At 42.1% G+C, this 27910-nt stretch overlaps 1 protein-coding gene across 5 annotated transcripts in view; it reads left to right on the top strand.

The window, feature by feature from the left end:
• The window catches only part of LOC121285933 (cytosolic arginine sensor for mTORC1 subunit 2-like), a 134438-nt gene that overhangs the window by 20734 nt on the left and 85794 nt on the right, over positions 1-27910 (top strand). Inside the window, exons 1-2 of one of the 5 annotated variants that reach the window (XR_005944839.1) lie at positions 18986-19415; positions 20284-20627. The exons of 1 other annotated variant lie outside the window; for it this stretch is intronic. Coding sequence is in view for 1 of the 4 variants with exons in the window: in XM_041202889.1 (XP_041058823.1) it covers positions 20515-20627 (113 nt within the window). In the remaining 3 variants the exon portion in view is untranslated. Of the gene's footprint in view, positions 1-18985; positions 19416-20091; positions 20628-21542; positions 21793-27910 lie in introns of those variants that run through there. 3 more of the 5 variants (XR_005944840.1, XM_041202889.1, XR_005944842.1) reach the window with 3 other exon arrangements.

Here is a 27910-nt window from a genome sequence, read left to right as displayed (position 1 = left end):
CCACCACTCGCTGACCTCAATGTCCTGCTCTATAGCTATGTAAAAAGGAAGTGTTTGGCTAAGACAAATGTGGGTCCATTATAGGCAGAGTCAGGAGAATTCATAATGAGGAATAGAGAAATGGCAGAGAAGCTAAATGATTACTTTGTGTCTGTTTTTACTGAGGAAGATACAGGAAATCTCCCAGACTTAGAGATCCAAGGGATGAGTGAGAATGAGGAGTTGAAGGAAATTAGTATAAGTTAGAAGGTTGTATTGGAGAAATTAATGGGACTGAAAGTTGATAAGTCCCCAGGACCTGATACTCTTCATCCCAGAGCGTTGAAAGAGGTTGCTGCAGAGATAGTGGATGCATTGGTGATCATTTTCCAAAATTCTATAGGTTCTGGAATGATTCCTGAAGATTGGAAGATAGCAAATGTCACCCCACTATTTAAGAATGGAGGGAGAGAGAAAACAGGGAACTACAGACCTGTTAGTCTTACATCAGTAGTAGGAAAAACGCTAGAATGTATTATAAAGGATGTGATAAATGGATACTTGGATAATCATGATCTGATTGGGCATAGTCAGCATGGATTTATGAATGGGAAATCATATTTGATGAACTTGTTGGAGTTTTTTGAAGATGTTACTAACAAAATTGATAAAAGAGAATCAATGGACGTACTGTACTTGGATTTTCAGAAGGCTTTTGATAAAGTCCCCCACAGGAGGTTGATTAGCAAAATAAAAGCACATGGGATAGGAGGCAATATACTGGCATGGATTAAGGATTGGCTAACAGGCAGAAAACAGAGAGTAGGAATAAGTGGGTCATTCTCGCGTTGGCAGGCTGTGACTAGTGGGGTACCCGCAAGGATCAGTACTTGGGCCCCAGCTGTTCACAATATATATCAATGATTTGGATGTGGGGACCAAATGTAATATTTCCAAGTTCACAGATGATACAGAGCTAGGCAGGAATATGTGTTGTGAGGGAGATGTAAAGCGGCTACAGGAGGATTTGGACAGGCTTAGTGAGTGGACAAGAACATGGCAGATGGAATATAATGTGGAAAAATGTGAGGTTATCCACTTTGGTAGAAAGAACAGATGTTCAGAGTATTTCCTAAAGGAGAAGAGATTAGAAGGTGTAGATGTACAAAGGGACCTGGGTGTCCTTGTCCATAAGTCACTGAAAGCTAACATGCACATGCAGGTGCAGCAGGCAGTTAGGAAGGCTAATGGAATGTTAGCCTTTATCACAAGGGGACTTGAGTAAAGGAGTAATGAAGTCTTGCTTCAATTGTATAGAAGCTTGGTTAGACCGCACCTGGAGTAGTGTGCAAAGTTTTGGTCCCCTTACCTCAGAAAAAATATTATTGCCATAGAATGAGTGCAACGAAGATTCACCAGACTTGTTCTGGGAATGGCGGGACTGTCTTACGAAGAGAAATTGGGGAAACTGGGCCTGTATTCTCTAGAGATTCGAAGAATGAGAGGTGATCTCATTGAAACCTACAAAACACTTAAAGGAATAGACAGGGTCGATGCAGGTAAGATGTTTCCCCTGGTTGGTGAGTCTAGAACCAGGGGACACAATTTCAAAATAAGGGGGAAGCCATTTAGGACCCAGATGAGGAGAAATTTCTTTACTGAGAGGGTTGTGAATCTTTGGAATTCTTTACCTCAGAGGGCCGTGGAAGCGCAGTCATTGAGTTTGTTTAAGGTAGAGATAGATAGATTTCTGATTAACAATAACATTAAGGGTTATGGGGATAGTATGGGTAAAAGGTATTGAAGTGTTCGATCAGCCATGATCGTATTGAATGGTGGAGCAGGCTCGATGGGCTGAATGGCCTTCTCCTGTCCTAAGTTCCTGGAAAATTTCTCTAATGGTCTATCTGTAACTCAAAGAGAAAGGCAACCAAAGATTTCATGTGCAATCCTTTGTTAGAACCGGCAAAATCTTCTAAGAAGTGAGTTTTATAAGATTGAGGAGGACAAGTCAAGACATGCACAGGCAAAGGGGAAATTGGAGAATTATAAGGAGGCCGAGAATGCAAAAACTATAATGCCTATTTTCTTAAAGTGGCTGCTCATGGGTTCAACAATTTCCTAACAGATTTAAAAGAGATGAAAAGAGGCATAAGGTGTTTTACACTACATGAAGGTGAGGACAGGAGATACAGATATTTGAAAGGAATTAGATAGCCAAAAAGGGCAGTGTGTAATAGCTAAAATAAAAATGTACATGACATCTAAATAGGTTAACAAAACTGAAGTCTAAAAATTTCTGCTTTTAATGTTTGGTCTCAGGGGCTGTAGGCTGGTCATGAAGAAGGTTTGCACTGGTCTTCAGAAGTAGTTTTCATTGTCTTGAAACATCTTGGAAGAAGGGAAATACAGATGAGAGTTTAGGGAATTGCTTTTCAAAGTTATTGAGAATAAATCAGTATTTGTTCAGTAACACTAAGCTGCAATATTCATACGAATCTTTTACTAGTGATTCTTTTTATCTTTAAATTTCAATTTAGTCCTTAAATGTATATTTTGATGTTTGAGACTTATAAGAAGTGATGATACATGTAGTGACTGTAGGTGAAAATCATACTGAATGATGGATGGTTGAGAGATTACAGGCCAGTCGTCTGATGTCTTAAACCACAAAGGCAACTTCAAATTATTTATAATTACCTGATTCTCAGATAACTTGTTGTAATATATAAGTGCAGAATTAAATGGTTTTATTTTCTTCTGGGTCCATGTTTTGGTATCAGTTGTGGATGCTTATGGTTGATGACTGAGGCCCACGTTATTATTGTGGAAGGGCATCCATGCTAAATAATGAATGTCGTTATCACTACTTTTCTGTTACACACAATTTGCAATTGATTACTGGGAATTAATAGGACATTCAAATCTTAGCAATGTGCTATTTTATAACAATATAGAGATAAACATGCAGAGTTTTAAACAAATACACAATAGAAATGGGATAATAGTATAAAAGTCATTGACAGGTATCTGTGGACTTTAAACCACAGATTCAGTAATAAAGGGTAACAACCAGTATCTACATCATTGCCACTAGGAACAAATTAAGATGTAATTCCTGTAATAGCACATGGGTGGAAATTTTGATAGCATCTGCAACCTACAGGTGTTTATTTCTTATACAAAGACATTAGTGTACATTTTCAAATCAGTCACCCTCGATAAACGAGTATAACGTGATCATAAGCAATTGCAAACATACTGAATAAATATTAGGCAGAATTTGCATTCTTTAGTGCCTTATCTAGTGTTTAGTTAAGTTCTGTATTGTCAATGGAAACACCCACTAATTTGCATAGAAAGTGCTTGAAATACTCAGCTGTTCAGGCAGCATCTGTAGAGAGACAAACAGTTAAGATTTCCGATCTATGGCAGGATTTTGAGGTTGTTGGGTGGGCAGGCCTGGGAGCTGCCAGGAAACAGTCCGTCGCCCGCAATCAGCCCCCGACTGCGATTTCATGCTGGTGAGCCCGCCTAGTGTGAAGCGGGACTCCTCACTGGCAGGGAAGGGTCGAGCAGAGGTGGGGGCCTGTCGGCCACCGGCTCCAATGGTGACCCGGTGGCCGGTTTAAAAATGGCCTAGACAGCCCCTAGAAGGCTACCACAAAAGGGCGTCTCCTGAACGTTCCCAATGGATTGAGTACGGCTGGACATAGCAGGCAGGAGGGCAGGTTGGGTGGGCACTCGGCCCCCCCCCTTGTTTCCAACGAGTGCCTCGATGTCCTCCTGGAGGAGGTGGCTGCCAGAAGAGACACCCTTGTCCCCTGAGATGGGAGGAGGAAGCCACTGCAGCTCACCAAGAGGGCATGGCAGGAAGTGGCAGCAATGGTGAGCAGCCATGATGTGGTGTGGCACTCCTAGATGCCGTGCTGGAAGGGCTTCAAAGACCTGCTGCGCTCAGGAAGGGTGAATACCGTGTTGGCATGGGTCAGTGTGCAGAAGTGTTAAGGTCTGGCCGACACCCCGTGGACCTCAGGGGTGATGGAGTCTTAGTGCCAATTGTCATTGATGCCGGAGCTGGCCAAGGGGCTGAGCCCTGGCTGCTTGGACTGAGTGTCTTACGGCTCGAGGGCCACCACTTGGATATGCCCTGCGAGGTGTTCCTCAGCTGGGGTTTGCCAGGCTGAAATGGCACTGCAGGTAGAGAGTGGACTAATCAATGCCCCTCTGTTCTATCAGAAGAATACAAGCCATAACCAAGCAGAGAGGGCATGTACTGGTGGAAGGCTGCCCAAACTACTGCTGCTCAGCAGGTTTGAGCAAGATGCCCTGGAGCTCGAGAGCCAGCACGCTCCACATGCAACCGGGCATGGAGAGGCTGGGGTGCTAGACAGAGGTAAGAGGGTGGTGCACAGAGGTGAGACTTTCAACTTGTGCAATCATTCCAGTGTAGTCTCTTCATTGATATGAGCCTCGAACCTGGAGTCCCCATTGATCATTGAAAGACAATGGCACCGTGATGCAAATCTTTGTCTCACCAGGGTGTCTGGCATGCACAGTGACAATGTGATGACTCCAACTAATGACATGTCCTTGTTCTCCCTTTCAGATTCACCTGCAGGCTTTCACTTTGCGGACCCCAAAGGGCCACCCCTGATGCCAGACAACCACTGAGCTTCAGATGCACCTGAGTCACACCCACTTTCTGGAACAGGCACCAGCACCTCAGTGGGCATTAGATTGGCGGCTAATATCTCAGCACACGTTGGTGAGGGCATTTCACACTCGTTTGAGGTGCAGGCGGAGGCGAGCGTGCCCAGGGTGCCGGCAGTTGGAGGACTGCTGGGGCCCAGGAAGATGCTTAGCCGAAGGCTGATGATGAGCCTCTGGAGTCGTGCATTAGGGGGCAGATGCTGGATGTTCAGAGAGATGTGCGGGAGGATTCAGCGGAAATCCATGATGGTATGTGTGCCATGATCTCTGTTATGAGGAAGTACAGCACTGATCTTCATGGCTGAGTGTACTGCCTCCTCCATTGAGAGTGGCGACTCTCATGAAAAGGCAGCTCCAGGAACAGAATCAGGGGTTCCTGGGGTTGCGCTCGGACCTGCAAACCCTCACACAGGCACTGACCTGTCAGTGCTAGTGTGGGAGATAGATGAGGCACCCAGTATCCCAGTTGGTCCCCGTCCATCAATGGTGAACAGGGAGGTCCAGAGCGACCTCACGTTGACACACGAGCTGCTTGTCATCTCTGTGGGCTCCTCTCAGGGTGCTCTGGATGAGGGCAGCAGCTCCTCCACCCCTCTGCCAGTGACTGTCGCATCTGATGAGGTTGCGACAACTGGGGAGATGCCAATCATGGCACTGGGCACTCCCTCCCAGACGAGGCCAGCACAGACTCCACTGGCCAGAGGATGACTGCCAAGGTTATCAAGGCCAACAAGACAGCAGAGTCAGCAGGCTGTCTCTAATGCCCTCCCCCACTGGCGAGCACACCAAGACGTGGCACTCAGAAACTTAAGTTAAAGTCACCATGAACACAAGAGGAACAGGTCACGGGTGATTTTATGTTCATTTATGTTTACTTTATCTATACTGGTCTAGGAATGAAGACTAGAGAAGGTTATGTAAATTGTTTGGAATTGTCAAAATGAGATAAATTTTGTTTTTGTTGTCATGGCCTGAGTATGCTTCACCTTTTTATTTTATTGGTGCAGGGTACGCCAGTATGTAATGCTGGACCTAAGTGGCTCTGAACTTTATTGCACAGGCACTAAGTGCTCTTTGGGTTCAAATGAAAGGGTCCTATTAGATATCCGGGTTCGAGGCGGCAGCCCTGGCATGCGGTTGAAGCTGATCTTTGGTAGCCTAGCTGAAGGAGTGTTGGATCAAGGTGTCCCTGGTGTTCCTGCCTCCCTGCAGGTTACTGAGATTTGGCTTCATGCCCTCAGCTTTCTCCTCATCGTACTCCTCTTCTGACTCACTACTGGACTCATCATCTGTGGCCTGTGCAGCTGCGTCAAGATCCGCTTCCTCCAGTGGGTCCCCCATTGCCAGTGCCAGAGTGTGGAGGGCGCAGCATGCAACCACGATCAGGGGTGCATTATCGTGCTAGCCCTGAATGGTCCAGGCATCAGAAATGCATCTTGAGAAGCCCTATGGTGCTCTCTACCATGCACTTTTGGAGGCATGACTTGTATTATAGTGTTTCTCTGCCTCTGTTCTTGGGTGGCAGAGAGGTGTCATGAGCCACCTCTACATACCGTTGTCACCCAGCAGACATCCATCAGTCGGGCTGGAGCACTGAAAAGCCTTGGCACTTGGGAGTGTCTCAGGATGCATTGCTACCTGTAAACCCTGGCAGCAGGATAATGGTGTTTTCTGCAGCTGCTTCCACCTTGGACTTCCTGCTGGCCCTGCGCCCCTTGTGCCCGTGCCTCTCCTCCCACCGGTTGCTCCTCTGGAAGCTGCATTGGGACACCTGGCCTCCCCTCCCTTCTGTGCCTCTCTTCCTCCTCACAGGAGGTGTCACCAGCAGAGACCAGAACCCCATTACCAGGGTGATGGAAGGCTGTCTGATACCTGGAAGGGTCCACACGGTCTGAACTTTCCGGTGTCCTTGGAGCCTGAAAAGAAGCCTGGAAATGCTAAGAACAAAGCCCTGAACAGAGATAAAGCTGCCTAATATCAATAAGTCACCAGCAACAAACTATTTACCAAACTCCTCACTACTCATTCTGGCAATACTGCTCACCCCTTTTATCCCACCCATGGATGAGGTTTTTGAAAATGTTGGCTGGCCGCCTGCCCGTTTTGCCTGTGTGATGAGCGCGAAATTGCATGGGCCATGAAAAATCGATGTCAATTGGACTGCTAGTGGCCTTAAGTGGTCTTTTAATCAATGGCAGACGCAGCTCTGGCACCTGCTTGCGCATGCCGAGCGAAATATTGCACAAGCGTGCAATGATGTCGGGATGCTCACCTGACGTTATTGTGCGCTATTTTCACCCGATTGGGTCAGGCGCCCACCCACCCACGGAAAGTAAAATTCTGCCCTATGACCTTACATCTCTGACGTGACTTCATTTTCTCTATTTCACCTTGTTCACCTTCAGGATTTTCTATTTCCCTTCTTGTGTTTGATCAAGTATCTATCAAAACTCGCATTCACGGCCTTTCTCTTTCTCTCTCCACTGATGTTGTCTAACCTGCTGAGTATTTCCAGCATTTTCTGTTTTTATTTTAATTTTCCAGAATCCACAGTATTTTGCTTTTGTTTTGTCCCACTAGTTTGTAATTTGTTACACTAAAATTGGGTTCTGATTATTTTATTTGGTTGTCCATTCAACTTCCTAGCCTTTACACCCAATATAGTGCTCCACCATCTATCCTCTCATATTCAATGGGCTTTCAGGACTGCTAGATTTTAAAAGTCCTATTGTAAGATAATAGGAAGGGTGACCAAAATCATGGTTTGTATGTATTAGTCAGATTCATGTATATGTAATCAAATTATTACATATTTGTAAATTAACGCCTGGAGTATGTTATATCAGAACCTGTTACACACAGGGCCTGCATATAGATCAGAGTATACATTGCATAAAGACCTATGGGTATTCCACCCAGTGTATTGTTTAATAGACACAGAAACCATAAGAGATACTGTATTAAGGAAGCAAAATAGTAAGCAAGGTTTTTCAGTAGATTGAAATACAGTCCTTTCATCTGTGTGTCCTGGATTTGACACAAGCTCAGGCAAATTAAATGAGATAAGTATCTCATCCTAGCTCACCACCACCTCTCTCAACCTTTCTGCTGTCTCCAAATTAGTGGACTTGTTTGTCTGATATCCTGTACTGGATGAGCATAAATTTCCTCCAATTAAACATTGGGAAGACCAAAGCCAATATCTTCAGTCCCCATCGCAAACTCTATTCCCTAGCAACTGACTTCATTCCTCTCCCTGGCAACTGTCTGAGGCTGATCCAGATTGTCTGAAACCTTGGTGTCATATTTGACCCCAAAATAAGCTTCCAGCCACATATGCATGCCACCACAAAAATCGCCTATTTCCACCTCCATGATATCACCCAACTCTGTTGCTGCCTGAGCACATCTGCTGCTGAAATCTTCATCCATGCTTTCATTACCTTTGGACTTGACTACTCCAACCCACTCCTGACCTGACTCCGTGTTCCAATCTCCATAAACAGATATCTGCACCCTTCTAATTCTGGCCTTTTGAGGATCCCCAATTTTAATTGCTCCACTACTGGTAATTGTGCCTTCAGCAGCAAGGCCCTAAGGTCCGGAATAACCTCCCTAAGCATCCCCACCTGTCTACCTCCCTTTCCTCCTTTAAGATGTTCCTTAGAACTTACCTCTTCCACCAAACTTTTGTTCATCTGCCCTAATATTGCCAAATGTGGTATGGTGTCAAATTTTGCTTTATAACACTCCTATGAAGCGCCTTGGGACATTTTAATACATGAAAGGCACTATACACATACAATCTGTTATGGTTTTATATTTTTGATGATTGTATGGTTCCAGCTGAATTAAATATGTCTTCTCAAGACTATTTCTAAAGATCACAGATACACAAGAGGATTTGTTTGGAAAATCAGAGTACAGCCACAGCATTGTAGTGATTCATGTTGCTTTTGTGGTTTATAACATCAAATCAAATTGTATTTTAACTTAAGACAATTGTTAAAATGTTTATACTTTCTCCCCTTCAGTAGGACTCTGCTATTGGAGTCCTAATAACAACCTATTGCTAGGCCTCACTATGAGTAGCAATGGAATTTCTTAAAGACAACCAAAAAAATCTCTCTGCTCTTTCTCCATTGTTATGGGACAACAGCTAAGGCTCGCATGTCAGCTTCACAAGCATTGTTTGGACTGAGAATTCAAAGTATTAGAAAATCACAAGAATGTTCTCCTGTTCCACTCCTACATGGATACTACACTACACAAGCACTACAGTGGTACCACCACTTTTCATTTTATTCGCCCATCCAATTGCATCTGGAAATGGGCAACTTGCCCAATTTCTCTGTGCAGTTTCAGACAGGCCTCCCTAGGCCCATTTAAGTGAGAGTGCATCTCTTAAAGCAAGCTTGCACTCTGTACTCTTACATTTCAATGTTACATTGCTGTCATGAAGAGATATTAATGTCTATAATTTTATTGGAAATTATTTTTTAAATGGAATTGTAGTGGGGTATATATGGGCAGGATTTTCACCTCGTCGGGGCGCACCTGACTCACTCGAGCATGAAATGACGCGGGCAAGCGTCCTGACGTCAAGGCAGTCGCACGATAGTACGGTTGGCAGGTGCAAGCAGGAATTGGCAGCTTGCCTGCTCACAATTAAAAAGCCTATTAAGGCCATTAAACTATCAATCACCTTAAAATTTTTGCTGTCCATCCAACCTTACGGATGAAAAGGCCAAGCTGCTTTTGCATTTTCTTGGAAACCTCATCCACGGGTGGGGTGAGGTTTCCAACATCAAATAAAAATAAAGTAAAACTTTTAAAATTTCACTTATAACATGTCCCTACTTATAACATTTTTAAAATCTTTATTTTTTTGAAAACTCTTCATCTCCCTGAGGTAGCTCTGTGCCTCAGGAGGATTCTCAAGTTTGTGCTCACCCCATTTGCCCTCCTACCCCCACTTGCCCTCCTCCACCCCCCCACACAGGCAGCGATGAGTGCTGCTGCTTGCGTATCACACTGGGTGGGCCTTAATTGGCCTGCCAGTATGAAATTGCTTTCCAGTCTCGATCGCGGGCGGCAGTCGGCTTCTCAACCGCTGTTGCCTGTCCCCTCTGAGGTCAAAATTCTGCGCTGTCTGTTTGACCGTGTGTGTCTTAATTGGATTAAAGCCAGCTAGTCTGGGTCCTTTGATTTACAGTAGTTTTGAGATGTTAATTATAAAAACATAAGGAGGATAGAAGGTAAAGTGTAAATTTGCATTTGTTGAAGCATTCAAGAGTGGGATTAAAATCTTGCACATAGCTAGAAGACGCCAAGCAATGTGTTTATTTTTTTCAGCTTGCTAACTGTTCACAGCACCCACAGGAGCATCCCTGGAACAACTGTCAAGCAGGCCTTGATAGAAGTAGTTAAGAGGATCAGCGCCAGCAGCATCACCCCCCCCAGAACCTGGCTTCAATGGTGGATGTGTTTTAGTGACCTCACAAGCGCAGATGAATTAAGTGCAATCTTATTCTCTCTGTCTCTCTGACGGCAACATAAATGTAGCTGATGACCTCCTGATTTTCAAAGAGGCAAGTGGTAAACCATCCTGCCCTTGGCAGCATGAGGTCTGGAAAATTTTAACTCCCCCACCCCATCTGCATAGGACTCATCAGTTTTCTGCTCGAAACTGGTCAGATGTGGCAGCTGCCCAGGTGAGATAGAGAAGAATGTTGAGCAAAAGAAGCTGCCCACTGGGGCCAAAGAAACAAGACCAAGCACAGAGCTATGTGACTAGTTGGGATGCATGGTCAGGGGAGGAGGAAAGTAAGGGCAAAGGCAGCAAAAACACTTATGCTGTTCCTGACCCTCACAAGGGAAGTTTTAAAACTAGTAAAACCATTATCCTTTTTAAACCTGTCAGGCCTGACTCCTCTTCCAACAAGTTGGCCAGACATCCAAAACCCAATATGCATATTTAAAGAGTTTCTGGCGGATAGCTATCTCACAGGTTAAAATAGGAACCTGTGGGAGGACAACGGAATCTCGGTGAATAACTCCCACGACTGATTTTATGGGGTGGGCAGGGTTATAATTACCTCTTGTATTACTTTTTCAGTAGAGTCATCTTAATAGGATTCCTCTTGATCAGCAAATGCTGTAACTGTTTATCCTACTAAGAAATCAGTATTAACAGTATGTATAATGATATTGATTAGCAATATCATGGTCTGTGAGTGCCACAAAACTAAAATATTAACATATGTATAACAGTAAGTTTGCATCAAGTAAATTCAAAACTGTCACAGTGAGTTCCTTTGGAATTGGTTTACCATTTTTTAGTCTGGGATACATGGTACTAAAAGTATACCAAGAGGTTTTCATCTTTAAAAACAGTTAAGGAACATGATCATCAGAATCAACGACACATTAGCTTGCTATCTATAATGGGGCCACCACTACTGATATTTACTTCACGTGATACTAAAAACAAAAGAAAAATGTACTACATTGTTATGTACAAAAGAAATCTGTTGCATGAGCAAATCTTCTTTTGGTTTTAGTTTGGTGCAACTCTTATTTTCCATGGTAATAAACATTCAATATGGCAGATGACACACTTTGTAAAGTATTTTGATTAAGTTAATTGATTCTGCTCTTTGCTGCTTGTTTATTGTTGCTGACTTGCAATTTTAATTTGGAGGTTTTTGAAATTGTTTATTAGCATGTTCTTTCTTGCTACCTTTTGACTGGAATGTTTTCTTGTGATATGTCACAGCTTTAGGAATATGAAAACTGAGCCAATCAAGTTCAAATCTGATATTAAAATTAACATGATTTACACAGATGCTGAAGTGGGATGTCAAAAGCATGAAGTGTCCTGAGGTGTGACAGAGAGTATAAGTAGTTGTATCAATGGTATTCTAATTCAATATCACAATATCTTTACAGTGCAGAAGGAGGCCATTTGGCCTATCGAGTCTGCACTGGCTCTCAGAAAGAGCATTCCACCTAGTCCCACTCTCCTGCCTTATCCCCATAACCTTGCATATTCTCCCTCTTCAGGTAGCAGTGCAATTCCCTTTTGAATACCTCGATCGAACACTAGAAAGTTGCCTGTGTAATTGGTCACCGTCAGTTGATGAATATGTTTTCTTTTATATACATGATAGCAATGGATTTAGGAATAATTTCAGAAACTCCCTTCACAGAACTATCTACTGGCCAGAAAGTGGTGGGGAGTTTTAACGTGCTTTTGGGGGCAGGTTTGGAGGAGTGAGGGTGTGTTGAGGGGGGGAATGAGGAAAATTAGAAAAATCAAGGGCGGAGAGTAAGGCTGACATATTCACGACTCCTCCTGCTTTCCCTGGAGGCAGCCTTTATGCACTGATGGAAACTTGCTTGGGAGCAGTGGGAAGCCAATTGATGTTGTTATTGAAGCAATTAACAGGCATATTCCGAGGGCAGTGGAATTTTACTAGTGGCACACGGGATTCCCGCTGCAGCTTGTCAGTCACAGGAAGTGAGTGCAAAGCGGGAGGTCGGTGTGCCATGAGAATAATAAGGTGCAAATCAGCAAGCCTGAGATCATCCATAGCCAGAGACTTGCAATGGCATGATTATCTCCTGGAAGCTGATATCATGGAAAGTGTTGAAGCCTTTTCTCTAGCCATTTTGCTGCTCCATTTCATCCTACCCTCTCTCATCCCATTCACACTTGCTGCAGACACAATGAAGGCTGTCAGCCATTGTTGCAATTGTGTGCAATTGATCGCCCTCCCACCTCCTCAGCCTGCCCGCCATTACTAAATGAATGCCCTCTTAATTGGACCTCTCCGGAAAGATTGTACTGGCACTCCCAAAGCTGCAACGATTGAGTTTGCGATCTGGGAATAGTTCAGAAAAAAAACCTAACCTGGGCAAATTCAGCCATACATTATATAGGCAGTTATATGTTAAAACATATCAAAAACTGAGACATGAGATGTGTGCGAACTCAAGGTTTTTAATATTATTTAATATATATAATAAATAAAGAAAAAAAGACATTTATTTAGCACCTTTCATGACATCAGAACATCAAGAAACCCTTTGCAGCTGATGAAGTGTTCTTGAAGTGGAATTACTGTTGTAATGTAGGAAACCAGACAGCCAATTTACAGCAAGTTTCCACAAACAGCAATATGATAATGACCAGATAATCTGTTTTTTTAAAGATGTTTTAGTATTAATATACAGATACTAGTGAATCTCTCATAATATCACAAGGTAATTTATTTACTGATTTGTAATGACAGTTATTCAATGAAAATGTAATTTAAATCAGTAGTATCTTTTAAGTTGTTGATAGTCTGCCTTTTTATATTTGATTAAGGAGTGAAAGAAATTTCTAGTTGGTTATTGTAATGGCTGCTTGGACAGTCAGCACAAGCTTTGGCTATTGGCAATTAATCCAGAGTCTGATATTAAATAGTGCCAGTGAGCTGGAACTGAACTTCACGGACATTTTCTTTTACTTTTTAACTTTATGATATTCCTACCAGTTGGTATAGAGTTGAGACTGTGCAAATCAAAACAATAAAGGGAATAACTTGATGCTGTAAGGAACATAGCTTTTTATTTCTGTTGGGCTGTTGTAAAGAATATATCTTTTCATTTTCTGTTGGACTGGGGATTAAAATTACAATGGTTACAGGTTGAAAGACATGTCCATTGGAACAGGGTGAGAGATGTATACGATGTTGCAGTCCTGGAACAGAGTGTGCCATAAAAGACAGGATGGTGCCAGAAAGGAGTCCTGGACCAAGGGAACTGCCTGGAAACAATGTTTAATTGGCTGCTGACCAGGTGACCATGTTTTTGTGTGAGAGCAGTGAAACTGGTTAGCTCTTAGCCTGAAAGGAACAAGACCTAAAACCTCTTTCTCCTGTGTGTGGAAGATTCCAGTAATTCCACAATAATAGCTCGCTGGCTTTTTCTTCTCATACCTCTATAAGCTGTTCTCTCTCTGAAAGCCCCTGTCAAGAGGCAAAGGCGAAAATCACTGTTAGAGACATTGAAAGGAAAGTCCTTAATCAGTGAACTAAATACTGAAAGTGCTGGTAGAGCACCTCCAGTCTTCAACAAGAATTAAAAGGAATTTGGAAGACATTGATCAAAATCAACCCATTGAATCCTGTACTCTGGAATTGGCACTATTGAACTGTTTTATCCTACCCTTAAAATCCATGTTTTCGTGTGTCTTATGTGTCTTGTATGTATGTGTATAGGGATTTAAGAAAGTGTAGAGGTAAGGTTATAGAGCTAGAAATTAGCAGTTCATATTTCTTTCTTTTGCCACTGGTTAACGACAGTTTGTTCAATAAACAGTTATTTACTTATTAAGTTTACAAACCTGGTGCTCGTATTCTTTTAACCTAAATTAAACAGTTAGGTAGAACTGGGGAAATCTGGTAGTTTGATCAAACTTTTTCACATTTGTCACGGCTCAGGGAACAGTGAGGCTTGATATTATAGCGCATTATGCCCAGTGAGTTGTGACAATACACCAACAAATCTTAAAGAGTAAAGACAGCTGCTGCAAACACATACACTATTGACAACACTATGATTAAGGGATATAAAACCATTTCAAAATATGCAACGTTCAAACATTCCTCTGTTCCAAGAGCTCATGAAGAAGGGTCAATTCAGGGAGCTGCTGCTAGGCCATATATTTGATTTTGCATGGAAGATTTAATAATTGAGCCTGAACTAAACTTTACTGAATTTTGAATAATCAGCACATATCCTTTTTTTTCAGAATCAGAATGGTGCACTCAGGACAAGGTTTCCATGCAAAGAAATGAGAATGTTAAGATTTACAAAATAATGTTGCCAGTAGTCTTCAAGACTAGGTTTAGAAAAAAAATTGTCTTGCTTAAGTGAGAAGTTCAACATAATCTTCTATTGTTGAACCACTTTTCGGACCATCAAGAATCAGGCTATCTGTAATGTTCATTCCACCTGTCAGGAATGGTGTTAAGAATGTGCAACTTGTGCAAGTGAATGGGATCCTGAGCGAATCAAGTGACATCAGATGAAGTAGGTCATATTTAATATCGATGTCTTGTAAAATTCCCAAACCAAAGCTTTGCACAGGGATCCTGCATATTTAATTTAAATTAAATGAATAAATTTGGAATATAAAGTTAGCCTCAGTAATGGTACCCAGGTCACCTATCATTGATTGTTGTAAACCCGTTGGATTCACCGATGTCCACAGGGAGGGAAATCTGCCCCCCTTACCTGATCTGGCCTGTATGTGGCTCCAGACTCATAGCAATGTAATTGACTTAACTGCCCTCTGAGTGGCCTAACAAACCACTCATTTCAAGGGCAAGTGGGGATGGGCAACAAATGCAGCCTTGCTAGTGGCACCCACACCCCATGAAAGAAGAAAAAAATTTGTGGGAGCCAATTTATGTATAGCAAACTCCCAGCAACAGCAATGTGTCATTTATCAGATAAACTCTTTTAGCAATGTTGGTTGACAGCTAAATATTAGTCAGACTGATGAAAAGAGCAACTTTATTCTTTTGACAAATAGTGGCATCAGATTTCTAACATCCACTTGAGGGCAGTTTAACATCTCATTTGAAAAATAACACCTCCGACATATTCCCTCAGCACTGCATTGGGAGTGATAGCTTAGATTTTTGAGCTCAACTCTCTGGACTGGAATGAACCCATAACATTCTGACTCAAAAATGAAAGTATACCCACAGAGCCACAGCTGACATTATTTATTTGCATTGTTTTTCACTTTTTTCTCTAATCTCAGTATTTTTATATATTTTTAATTTTCTTGCCAATTTTCTCCCTCTCCTGAAAAGTGTTAACTCCTTGCTAATTGTTAATCACATGGGTACCAGTTGTTCTGACATCTGATTCAACTAACCATTCACAAATCTTGGCAGTCAAGATAATCAAAACCTTGATTAAATGTGCTACCCAAAATATGTCAGTGTGATTTAGCACATCAGCTGATCTTCCAAAATCTACTGTCTCAGACTTGCTGAGACAGTGTGTAAAGTCGTACTAGTTGTACAAGTGAATAGGGGTAATAAAATGCAGAATTGTAGCATAATGGCTATGTTACTGGACATCCTGAGGCCTCATCTAATGATCTAGAGCAGTGGTGGGCAACCTGCAACCCATGGGCCGCATGCGGACTGTCAGGGTTCTGAGTGCAGCCTGCGAGACATTTTGTTGACTGTTGCCCATGCACAGGATTGCCAGATTCCTCCATCCATGTCTTTTTGTTTCCTACCGAAGTGGTATGCGTGCAAAGCAAGGGCAGGTGAAGTGAGTTGTGTGCTGATTGCACTGAGAGCCGAGCACTCCCTCTGTGTTCAATCAAAGCCCTGCTACCGTTCAACCAGCACGCCCCTTAAATTCTAGGTACACAGAAGCAGTTAGCAAAATGACTCTATCCTGGGAGATCGTCTTGGTTACGACACTGGTGGACATGGGGGTCATGGTTATTGCACATGCCCAATTTCAATCTTGCAGCCAGTTGAGATGAAGGAGGGCCACTCAGGTGGTGCACTCACTAGCCGAGGTTACCCATCACTGATCTAGTGACGAGTTCAAATCCCACCACTGTAGTTGGGAAATTTAAATTCAATTATTTAAATAAATCTGGAATTAAAAAGCTAGTATCAGTAATGGTGACCATGAAAGTACTAGATTTTTGTAAAAACCCATCAGATTCACTAATGACCTTCAGGGAAAGAAGTCTGCCATCTTTATCTAGTCTGGTCTGGTCTATCTGTTAATTCAAACCCACAGCAATGTGGTTAACTCCTACCTGCCTTTAAATGGTCAAACAAGCCACTCAAGAAGGCAGCTTACCACCACTTTCTCAAGAGCAATAGGAATGGGCAATAAATGCTGCCCTTGCTAGCAATGCCCACATCCTGTGAATGAATCATTAAAAAATACATCAGAATTCTAATCCAAACAGTAAAAGGAAACACAAGGGTATGGATGGGAAAGTTGAGAAAGTACTTCTCAGTTGGTTTCAAAATATATGTGGGAGAGGTTCATTTATCAGTGACTCCACTGCTAGCCTAAAAAGCGAACCAATTGGCCAAATCATTTGACAAGCCTGATTTAAATTGCTTGAATAACTGGTTTTAGCTTTGGATGTTTTGGTCCTGCTGTTGACAAAGGTAAAAGCTGTGGTTATCCCCAATCATGTAAAACTGTATTGGGAGACCCTCATGAAGGAGGGCAAACACCATTAGCTAGAGACAAAGCAAAATACTGTGGAGGCTGGAAATCTGAAATAAAAACAGAAAATGCTGGAAAAACTCAGCAGCATCTGTGGAGAGAGAAACAGAATTAATGTTTCGAGTCCATATGACTCTTCTTCATTAGCTAGAGAGTTCTATTCAATGACTTAATCACTGTGGAGCATGAAACCAAATTAAATAGTTTTAGAGTTTGATGGCTTCCTTCCACTGACTGCCTCAGTTCAATGAAAATGCTCTGTTTCGTTGTCAGTGCATTCTGGGAAATGTAGTTCCACAGAAACAAGATGAAAACTACAGTTTCCATAATGCATCACACATAGTGAGCATGAAATGCGACACCAGGCAGAATTTTACAACGGTGGGATTTTATGGTCCCGCCGAAGTCAGTGGACTTTTGAACCGCTCACCACATTTTATGGTCCTGCCTCCACCTTGATGGGGCTGTGAAATTCCCCCCACAACAGCTGAAATCTCCATTAGGAAGGCTCAATGAAATTTCTAATTTAAAACCCGGGGCAGAATTTTCTGCCTGTCGGGCGGGCGGAGAGGGAACGGGCACGGACCCAATCAGCGCCTACGATTGGGTCCATGCTGCCATTTTATGTGATGCACGACTGGAAGTGCTGACTAGGCACTTTACAGCCTTCTGGACTGAATATTGAGTTCAACAACTTTAGATCGTGAACTGTCTCCTCCATCCCCACCCCCTTTCTGATCCCCCCTTTTTCCAATAATTTATGCATATTTTTCTTTTCCCACCCATTTCCATTATTTTAAAATGTATTTCCATCCATTGTTTTATCTCTACCTTTTAGCCTATTTTGATCCCTTCCCCCCACCCAACTCGCACTAGGGCAATCTGTCCCTTGCTCGTCCTGCTTTCTACCCTTAATGTCACTATTACCACATTTCTTAGCTAACATCACCACCGTCAACACCTCTTTGTCCTTTTGTCTATGACATCTTTTGGCTATCTCCACCTATCACTGGTCCTCTGTCCAGCTCTACCTGTTGGTGGGACAGCTTATATTTCACCTCTTTTCTATTTTTCCTTAGTTCTGTTGAAGAGTCATACAGACTCAAAACGTTAACTGTGTTCCTCTCTGCAGATGCTGCCAGACCTGCTGAGTTTTTCCAGGTATTTTTGATTTTGTTTCAGAAGTGCTGTGCAGGTGGGGGAGGTGGGCGTAGCCTGAGTCAGGAGTGCGCTCTTTCACGCATGTGCGCGAAAGAGCACAGAAACCTCCCTGAGGCATAGAGGTGTCTCAGGGAGATAAGTTTTAAGGTTAAACTGTTTAATAAAGTGGTGAAAAAATTTTAATGACCTGTCCCCCTCATGTGAAACTGGGACATGTGCATTAATTTTAATAAAAATTTTTGTGAAAATTTTAAATCATTCATGAAACCACATCCCGCCCGTGGATGAGGTTCCATGAAAAATGCGAAGGCCGCCTGGGCTCTTCGCCTGCCCGTCAACCTTAAGGTTGGACGCGCAGCTCGGGTAATTGCTTAAGTGGCTTTTTAAATGGCCTTAATAGGCCTTTGACAGTTCGGCGGGCGCGCAGACGAGTCGGCTGCGCGCCCGCCGGACTGAAAATCTAAGTGACGCGCGGTGACTCACCCCGCGTCACTTTACGCCTCGGCGAACGGGCTCCACCCTCCACCCTCCACCCGAGCCGCAGATCCTGCCCCCCCAGGTTTGAGGCAAAACAAAGGCAGGCAGCAATCTCTAATACTAAACAACCCAAGCTTGTTGATTTATTCAGAATGATGTCATTTAATTTTTAAGTAAATGTTATTCCGGTTATGCAACTGACGTGAACGTAGCCGGAAAATTGAAGCTGATAACATTGTGAAGCAATTAGTGGAATGTTTTAATCAGTTGGTTTTAAGGAACTTGTTTTGTGAACAGTATCGTTGAAAAAATTGAGAAGTTTGACTCCTGGGTATTCTGTCAGCCACTCATTTATTTTAGCAGTGCTATTTGTTACTTTTTAAATTCACTGACGGTTAATCAATCGTAATTTAAGAGACAATAATCACTTGTGCAGTCATGGTTTATAGCCCTGTAACTATGACGCTTTGGAGCTCTGACTCGAGATATGACACTTTAAGGTGACTCCTTTGGGCCACATTTTCAGCTGTAATGCCTTTCAAGAAGTGTGACATAATAACGCATACCATGTAAATTTCTTTGAAGTTCACTGAATTGCAGAGCTAGGTGTTGGTCACTGATTCCTTAAGGCAGTTTGGTGCATTTTACGCATTAGCTGAGGTGCTGGTAATGCACAGAGTTGGAGGGAGACAGAAATGTGAGCCTTAAAAATGAAGAGCAAGACGGAAACCCTTGTATTAAAACTGTAAGGCAGGCCGACCAGCTTTCCAACATTGGGAGTCTTTATTTTCCAATTAGATGATTCTTAAGTAAGTCAAACAGCCTTTGCCACCATCGTCAATATGTGAATGACCAATGAACGTCAGTTCAAAGAAAATGTGAAAAAGCACTATTTTAAATGGCTCTCTGATCCAGCATGTCCTGGGGATTACCCTTGAGGTTCCCGGAGATTCAGGGTGGTCCTGGAAGATTAGCAACCCTAAGTGGTGTCAGCATTCTGAAATGAGCCCAGAAATTCTGTATTGGTTGCATTTTAATCTCACTGCCAAGGACAACCATTGGAGGGGCGCAACCTTTAACAGGTTTGGTTAGTTTCAGGTCTGGAGTGAAATTTGAATCTAATTCCTGACGCTGGGAAAAACCGACTTCCAGGAAAAAGTTGTCAAAACATCACTGGAGTGTTCTTCAATTTTTCCTTAGTTCTGTTGAAGAGTCATGCGGACTCGAAACGTTAACTGTGTTCCTCTCCACAGATGCTGTCAGATCTGCTGAGATTTTTCCGGGTATTTTTATTTTTGTTTTTGTTTTGGATTTCCAGCATCCGCAGTTTTTTTGCTTTTACCACTGGAGTGTTACCTTGGCGCTCAGAAATAACGGAGGAAGCAGACCCCCCGCCCCCCCCCTCCCCCCAATGCAAGTTCTCGTGCAGGGTCCCTGTCATCTTAACATTAGCTCTGTCCAGTTTCAGGGAGAAAAGATCATGGGCAAATTTCCAGATGAACTGAACTCATTTCCGATCTGGTAGAAGCGAGTTTGGTTTAAAACGTCATTTTGCACATTGTACGGTTTGATTTTTTTCAAGAGACCAAAACGATTCAGTGCTTTATGATGTTCTCACTGCAACAGAAAAGTTAGCGGGAGGAGTGTGCTGAACCTTTGATTTTTTTTTTAAACAAGTGTCTCGGAAGTGAAGTATATTGCCCGTTTAAGCGTGAGGCAGTCCCGGAACAAAAGCTTTCACAGAGGGTTGGATTCAGGTTCCTCTGATGTAACAGCGCTCGCATCTGGCGCAGCGTTTCTCTCTCTCGACCATTCGCTGTTTTTAAGAGCACATCCCAAATAAACCGATGCGATTCGCCCGGGCGGGTCGGACATTTCATTCGACTTCACAGTGTGCGAGAGAGAGAGATGGACCTTCACATTTTGGAGCACCGGCTCAGGGTGACGAGCCTCAGCAAAGCCGGGCTGGAGCGTTACACACACGGACTCATCAAACTCGTCTTCTTGCGGGATAAGACCAGGTAACTGACTTTGTTCCGTTTCACCCTCTCCAGCATGTAGCAAAAACTGGTTCCCAGTTGCGGCCGGCGCCGTTGTTCTATTGGCTTTATAGAATTTAAGTTTTTAGAATTGAAGGTCTGGTTTTCATTTTTGACGGAAACACTGGGAAACCGGCCTCCGAATTGACCCTTTTTATTGTTTTTACTTTGAGGTCAATCATTCTGGGAGCTCTTCCTCGCTCAATCCTGGGTTGTGTACTGCAGCCTTTTTAAAGTTCAGAAACTACAGCTACTTAAAACAGAATTTATAGCTAAAGAGAAAGAAAATCTAGTGCTTGTGCTGGGCTGCTGTTAATCTTTCAGTTGAATATTTACCCTGATTTTACATCTTTTTTTTAAAAAAAGTCTACAGATTCTGTCTTGAACAGTATTAGATTTGTCTTGGATGTGTTTATTAAGAGGATGGGTGTGCCAAGAAACGTTCCTGTCTTGTGCAACTAGTTCTACAATCCCCCTGCGTTAAAATATTGAATCCTGAGTTTTGTTGTTTAAATTTGCTTCATTCATCTTTTGTTTTTATTCAACCACAAAGCAAATTCTGGCAGCTCAGCTCACTTCTAGAAGGCCCTAGTTCCATTTCATGGCCTGTAAAGTAGTGGATGATCTGGATTGGACATTGGTGTAGGGTAGTGCAGTTCATTTCTGTGAATAGGGTTAGGTAAACCTGGCCTGGGGTCTTGTTCTTTATTATTGGCTTAAAAACTCAAGACCACTGGTTAGATGCTAAGTGAGGCTGAGGTCAGCTGTTGTGTTTTTGATCCTGTACGTGACAAAATTAAAGGTGGAAAGAGCTTGCCTATTTAACACCTTCTACATCTTCAGGATGTTCCAATGCACATTCAATAAATTGCTTTTGAATTACCTTTTGTTATGTAGGCAAACGTGGCAACTGATTTATGCACAGCAAGATTCCACAAACAGCAAAGAAACCAATGATCAAAGATGTTGCCTCACCCTTCTTGACTACGTTCTTTCCAATGGTGGAGGACCCCAGACTTTTAACACTACTACTCTTCTGTTTTTGTGGGATTTATAGCACAGAAACTCCCTATTCTGTTCAACTGGTCTGTGCTGACATTTATTTTCACAAGAGTGTTCTCCCACCCTACATTATCTAACTCAACCGGTAAATATTTTAGTTTCTTTCTCCGTTGTGCAGATATCCAGCTTCTCCTTAGATGCATTTATGCTGTTTGCCTTGACTACTTCATGTGGTAGCAAGTTCCACATTCCAACTGCTCACTGACTAAGCTCTAAGTTCCTTTTTTTTAAATGGTACCTCAGTAATAAAGATGTCCCAAGAGATTGGGAGAACTCCTCCTCTTTGAAAAATATGAGATATTTTACAATCACCCGAAGAGGCAGAGGAGAACCTCTGTTTACTGTTATATTTGAAAGATAAGTAAGAGTTAATAACTGAATGATACCACAATTTTAGGTCTTATGGCCTAATGTGTAGTTCTCTGAACAGGTAGAATCTTGAGAGGGAGAAAATCACATTGAAAATATTTCTCAAAGATAATGGACCCTTTAACATCACAGTTTCAATCTCTGTTTATCCACCACAGCAAATGAAATAGTAAGAATCACTTCTGCCTGAATGAGGTAATATTCAGACGTTATTGTGCTAGTCATGTGTAAAGACCAAAATTGCAAACTCACAAAAGGGGTCTCATTAACATACAAGAATTAGAAAAGATCTTTTGGTCTTCTCCTAGTTTACTGAAAAAACTGTCTCAAAATGAAAAACTGTCTAAAAATGAACATGGTTCACTCACAGGGCACATAAGAGCAGAAGTAGTGTTAAAAGTTAGGGTCCTCCGCCATTGAAAAAGAGTGTGGCCAAGAAGGCTTAAAGATAACACCCTTGAAATTATCCTGATGCAGAAGTAGGCCATTCAGCCAATCGAGTCTGTTCCACCACTCGATGAGATCATGGCTGATCTGATAATCCTCAACTCCACTTTCCTGCCTTTTCCCCATAACCCTTGATTCCCTTACTGATTAAAAATCTGTCCATCTCAGCCTTGAATATACTTAACAACCCAGCTTCCACAGCCCTCTGCAGTAAAGAATTCCACAGATTCACTACCCTCTGAGAGAAGAAATTCCCCTCATCTCTGTCTTAAATGGGCGACCCCTTACTCTGAGATTATGCTTTCTGGCGCTAGACTTCCCCACAAGGAGAAACAACCACTCAGCATCTACCCTGTCATGCCCCCTAAGAATCTTATATTTTTCAATAAGGTCGCCTCTCATTCTTCTAAATTCCAATGATTACAGGCCCAACCTGCTCAACGTCTCATCATAAGAAAATCCCACCATACCCAGGATCAACCCAGTGAACCTTCTCTGGACTGCCTCCAATGCCAGTATATCTTTCCTTAGATAAGGGGACCAAAACTGTTCACATTATTCTAGGTATGGTCTAACTAGTGCCTTGTATAGATTTAGCAAGGCTTCCTTATTTTTATAGTGTCCTTGGCTCAACCATCTTCAGCTGCTTCATCAATGACCTTCCTTCTATCATTAGGCCAGAAGTGGGGATGTTTCTGATGATTGTGCAATGTTCAGCACCATTTGCAATGACTCAGATGCTGAAGCAGTCCATGCCCAAATGCAGCAAGATCTGGACAGTATCCCGGCTTGGGCTGACAAGTGGCAAGTAACATTTGTGCCACACAAGTGCCAGGCAATTACCATCTCCAACAAGAGAGAATCTAACCATCGGCCCTTGATGTTCAATGGCATTGCTGTCAGTGAAACCCCCGCTATCAACAACCTGGGGGTTACCACTGACAGAAACTGAATTGGACTAGCCTTATGAATACTGTGGCTACAAGAGCGGGTCAGAGGCTAGGAATCTTGCGACGAGTAACTCACCACCTGACTCCCCAAAGCCTGTCCACCATCTACAAGGCACAAGTCAGGAGTGTAATGAAATACTCCCCACTTGCCTGGATGAGTGCAGGTCCCACGACACTCAAGAAGCTTGACACTGTCCCGGACAAAGCAGCCTGCTTGATTGGCACCACATGAACAAACATTCGCTCCCTCCATCACCAATACACAGTAGCAGCAGTGTGTACCATCTACAAGGTGGACTGCAGGAATTCTCCAAGGCTTCTTTGACAGCACCTTCCAAACCCATGACCACTACCATCTAGAAGGACAGCAGATAGATAGGAACCCCACCACCTGTAAGTTCCTCTCCAAGTCACTCACCATCCTGACTTGGCAATATATCGCTGTTCCTTCACTGTCGCTGGGTCAAAATCCTGGAACACCCTTCCTAACAGCACCATGGGTCTACCTACACCACATGGACTGCAGCAATTCAAAAAGGCAGCTCACCACCACCTCCTCAAGAGCAGCTAGGGATGGGCAATAAATGCTGATCCAGCCAGTAAATCCCACATTACATGATGAATAAAAAAATCTCCATTCCCTGTGAAATAAAGGCCAACATTCTATTTACTTTCCTTAATACCTGCTGAACCTGAATGTTAGCTTTTTTGGATTCATGCACGGGGACTCCCAAATTCCTCTGTGCTGTAGCTTTCTGCAGTCTTTCTCCACGTAAGTAATATTCAGCTCCTCTATTCTTCCTGCCAAAATACATAACCTCACATTTTCCCACATTATATTCCATCTGCCAAGTTTTTGCCCATTCACGTAACCTGTCTATATCCCTCTGTAGACTTTGTGTCATCCTCACTGCTTGAGTCCATCTATTTTTGTGGCATCTGCAAACTTGACGATAGTACATTCACTTCCCTCATCCAAGTCATTTATATATATATTGTAAATAATTGTGGCCCCAGCACTGATCCCTGTGGCACTCCATTAGTTACAGGTTGCCATTCTGAAAATGCCCCCCTTATCCCAACTCTCGGTCTTCTATTAGTTAGCCAATCCTCTATCCGTGCTAATATGCTACCCCCAACACCATTGGCTCTTATCTTATTAAATAGCCTTATGTACAGTACCTTATTGAACACCTTTTGGAAATCCAAATATATTATATCTACTGGTTCCCCTTTATCTATCCTGCTTGTTACCTCCTCAAAAAATTCTAATAAGTTTATCAGCCATGATTTCCCCTTCATGAAGCCATGCCAACTCTGCTTGATTATATTATGCATTTCTAAATGCTCTGCAATTGCATCCTCTATAAAAGGCTCTAACATTTTTTCTCAATGACAGATGTTAGCTAACTGGTCTATAGTTACATGTTTTTGTCTCCTTCCCTTTTTGAATAATTGGCAGTTTTCCAACATTCTGGGACTTTTCCAGAATCTAAGGATTCTTGGATAATTACTACCAGTGCATCCACTATTTGTGTAGCTACTTCCTTTAATATCCTGGGATGCAACCCATCAGGTCCAGGGAACTTATCGGCCTTTCGCCTCATTAATTTCCTTAGTACTTTTTCTCTAGTGATAGTTATTGTATTTATTTCCTTCCCCCACTTTTGCCCCTTGATTATTCAATATTTTTGGAATGCTACTCGTGTCTTCTGCATCAGTGTTTACAGCAAAGTGTTTATTCAAGTCCTCTGCCATTTCCTGGTTCCCCATAATTATTTCCCCAGCCTCATTCTCTAAGGGGCCTTTGTTCACTTTGGCCTCTTCTCTTCCTTTTTATATATTTAAAGAAACTCTTACACTCTGTTTTTATATTACTGGCTGGTTTACCCTCAAAGTTTATTTTCTCCCTCTTTATTTATTTTTGGTCATCTTTTATTGGTTTTTAAAACTTTCCCAATCCTCTGGTTTACCACTAATTTTTGCCATGTTGTATGTTTTTTCTTTCAATTTCACACTATCCTTAACTTGGTTAACCATGGTTGGGTTATCCCCTCTCTAGAATCCTTCTTTCTCACTGGGATATATCTTTTTTGTGAGTCATGAATTATTTTCTTAAGTGTCTGCTAATGTTCATCAACCGTCATTTCTGCTAAACTCCTTTCCTAGTTCACTTCAGCCAACTTTGCCCTCATTCCTTTATAATTACCCTTATTTAAGTTCTCATTCTCTCTCTCTCTCTCTCTTTCTCTCTCTCTGCCAGCAACTTGCTAGAATCCTGACATTCACTTGGAAGGGAGCCATTCTGCTGATTATATGGTTGGTTTGTTGGCAAATGGACTCTGTTTGTGGAGTATGGATTACCATCTCTTCTGCCTTTAGAGACCTGTTTGATAAACTCCTAAACAAGGCTGGCTAGTATTGAAATTAGATTTTTAGGGTTGACTTTTGGGATTGGAGGCTCCAATAGATTGCTGAAGCAGCAGGAAAGGAAAGTAAATGTTAATTCCTTGTAATTCCTTTTCAAAGTTGATTTCATAAAGTCTATCAGTACAAATAGAAATGAGCAGTTACACAGAATTTTCCAAAGTGCTGAGTATACTTTTTCTTTCTGGTCACTCCCCAAAATACATTGACAAAATAATGTTTTGTAACAATAATACTTCAAAGCCCCAAGCTGCCAACACTTCTGTGCAAAATTAGCTTCTGAGACATTTGAGATCCCCCCGGGGAAGCCTTTTAACTGTACAAATTATTTTAAAATGTTTTAATTTTAACACTCACTGAGCAGCATCCTCTGATATTCCACATAATGTTGCATTTGCGCTCAGTGGGGTAACTTATGTTTTTGAGGATTCTGTTTAATTAACCTATTTGTACAAATACGCAGTATGTTACTCTTTTGTTATTGGCACCATTATCACTGGCAAGCATAGCAAAGGACCATAAGCTTTGTCAGGAATTTGTACAATAAATGAGGAAATTGCTATTAAATGTTAATATTTAAGAGTGTAACTAAATGTGCTTAAGAGGGGAATTTTCAAATTTATACTGTTTCACTGTTTAACAGAGGGAGTGCTGCACTGTCAAAGTTGTTATCTTTCAGATGTTTTGTTAGATGAGGCTCCATCTGTCCTTTAAGGTTGTAAACGATTCTATCACCTGATGATTTATCTCATTGCTGTTTGTGCAACCTTGCTGTGTGAAAGTTGGCTGCAGTTCTTTTTCTCTACGTTTCAATGGCGCCTATACTTCAGAAAAATAATTGGCTGTGAATTACTTGGAATATTCTGAGATAATGAATGTGCTACATAAATGAAACTTTGTGTTTCCAGAGTCCTTTCACTCTTAGCATGTCATTTAAATTCTGTTAAATGCAAAAGAATTTTAGGACTCCAGCTCTAAAAGGTGGAAATGTTGTCTTCCTGATCTTCATCCTCTGTTCTCTTTGAAACAATGTGCGGTCTGCTTCGTTTTCTGTCAGGCTCTCAGCCTATATTAAAGGAAGGCGAGGCGGAGTTATTTATTATTGTGTGGTTTAGGTGCATTGATCCACAGCTTGCACTTTTTGTGACTGCACACTGTTAAAGGTTCTGTAGGGCAAGTAAAGTTCCTATATCTGGTTTTAATAAATATTTTATCTGACTTGTGATATCTGATGGTCAATTTAAGTATGGCAGTGTGTGGTTGGAGACAGCTGAACCTTTTTAATGTGTCTGAGAATGCATAAACAAGAACAATGGGGAAGGAGCTAACTTAAAGGACGGAGCTGTATTATTATTTGAGTAGGGAGGGAAGTTAACAATATTTTAAAAGTTTTTAAGTTAGGTATGATTATCAATAGGAACTCTTTAGTAACAAGCACCATTGCAGAGGCATTTTGTGAAGGAAAGATGCAAGTTAATTTAAATTTTCCCAGCTATAAAAGTTCAGCCACTCGCTTGATGAAACATAAACAGAAAATGCTAGAAACATTCCGTGGGTCTGGCAGAATCCGTGGAGAGCTACAGAGCTTCAGGTCTGACCTTTCATCAGAACACAGATTTGAAGCATTAACTGTTTCTCCCTCCCTCCCTCCCTCCCTCCATAGCTTCTGTCAGACCTGCTGAGTGTTTCCAGCATGTTTTAGAGCAGATTTCCAGCAAAAGTGTTCTTTTGCTTTTGTAACAGCCTGATTAGAACAATTTATTCATTAGTTCTAGGCAAGGCCTGCCTTACCTTTTGCCAATGAAGGTGTCATTTGTATTATTTTGTTCTATTCATTATATTTTGTGGTTTTAATCATGCAAGAACAATGAAGGGAATTATGCAGTAGAATATTTGGTATGTCTGTTTACTTGATAATTGTAACATAGCATAATTTACTTTGGTGATTTAAAATGAGGTTTTCAGCCATACCCAACTGATCACCTTTCTCCAAATAAAATAAAGCCCATA

This window comes from Carcharodon carcharias, chromosome 13, assembly GCF_017639515.1.
Source record: "Carcharodon carcharias isolate sCarCar2 chromosome 13, sCarCar2.pri, whole genome shotgun sequence".
Classification (NCBI taxonomy): Eukaryota; Metazoa; Chordata; class Chondrichthyes; order Lamniformes; family Lamnidae; genus Carcharodon; species Carcharodon carcharias.
This window is presented reverse-complemented; position numbering and strand designations above follow the sequence as displayed.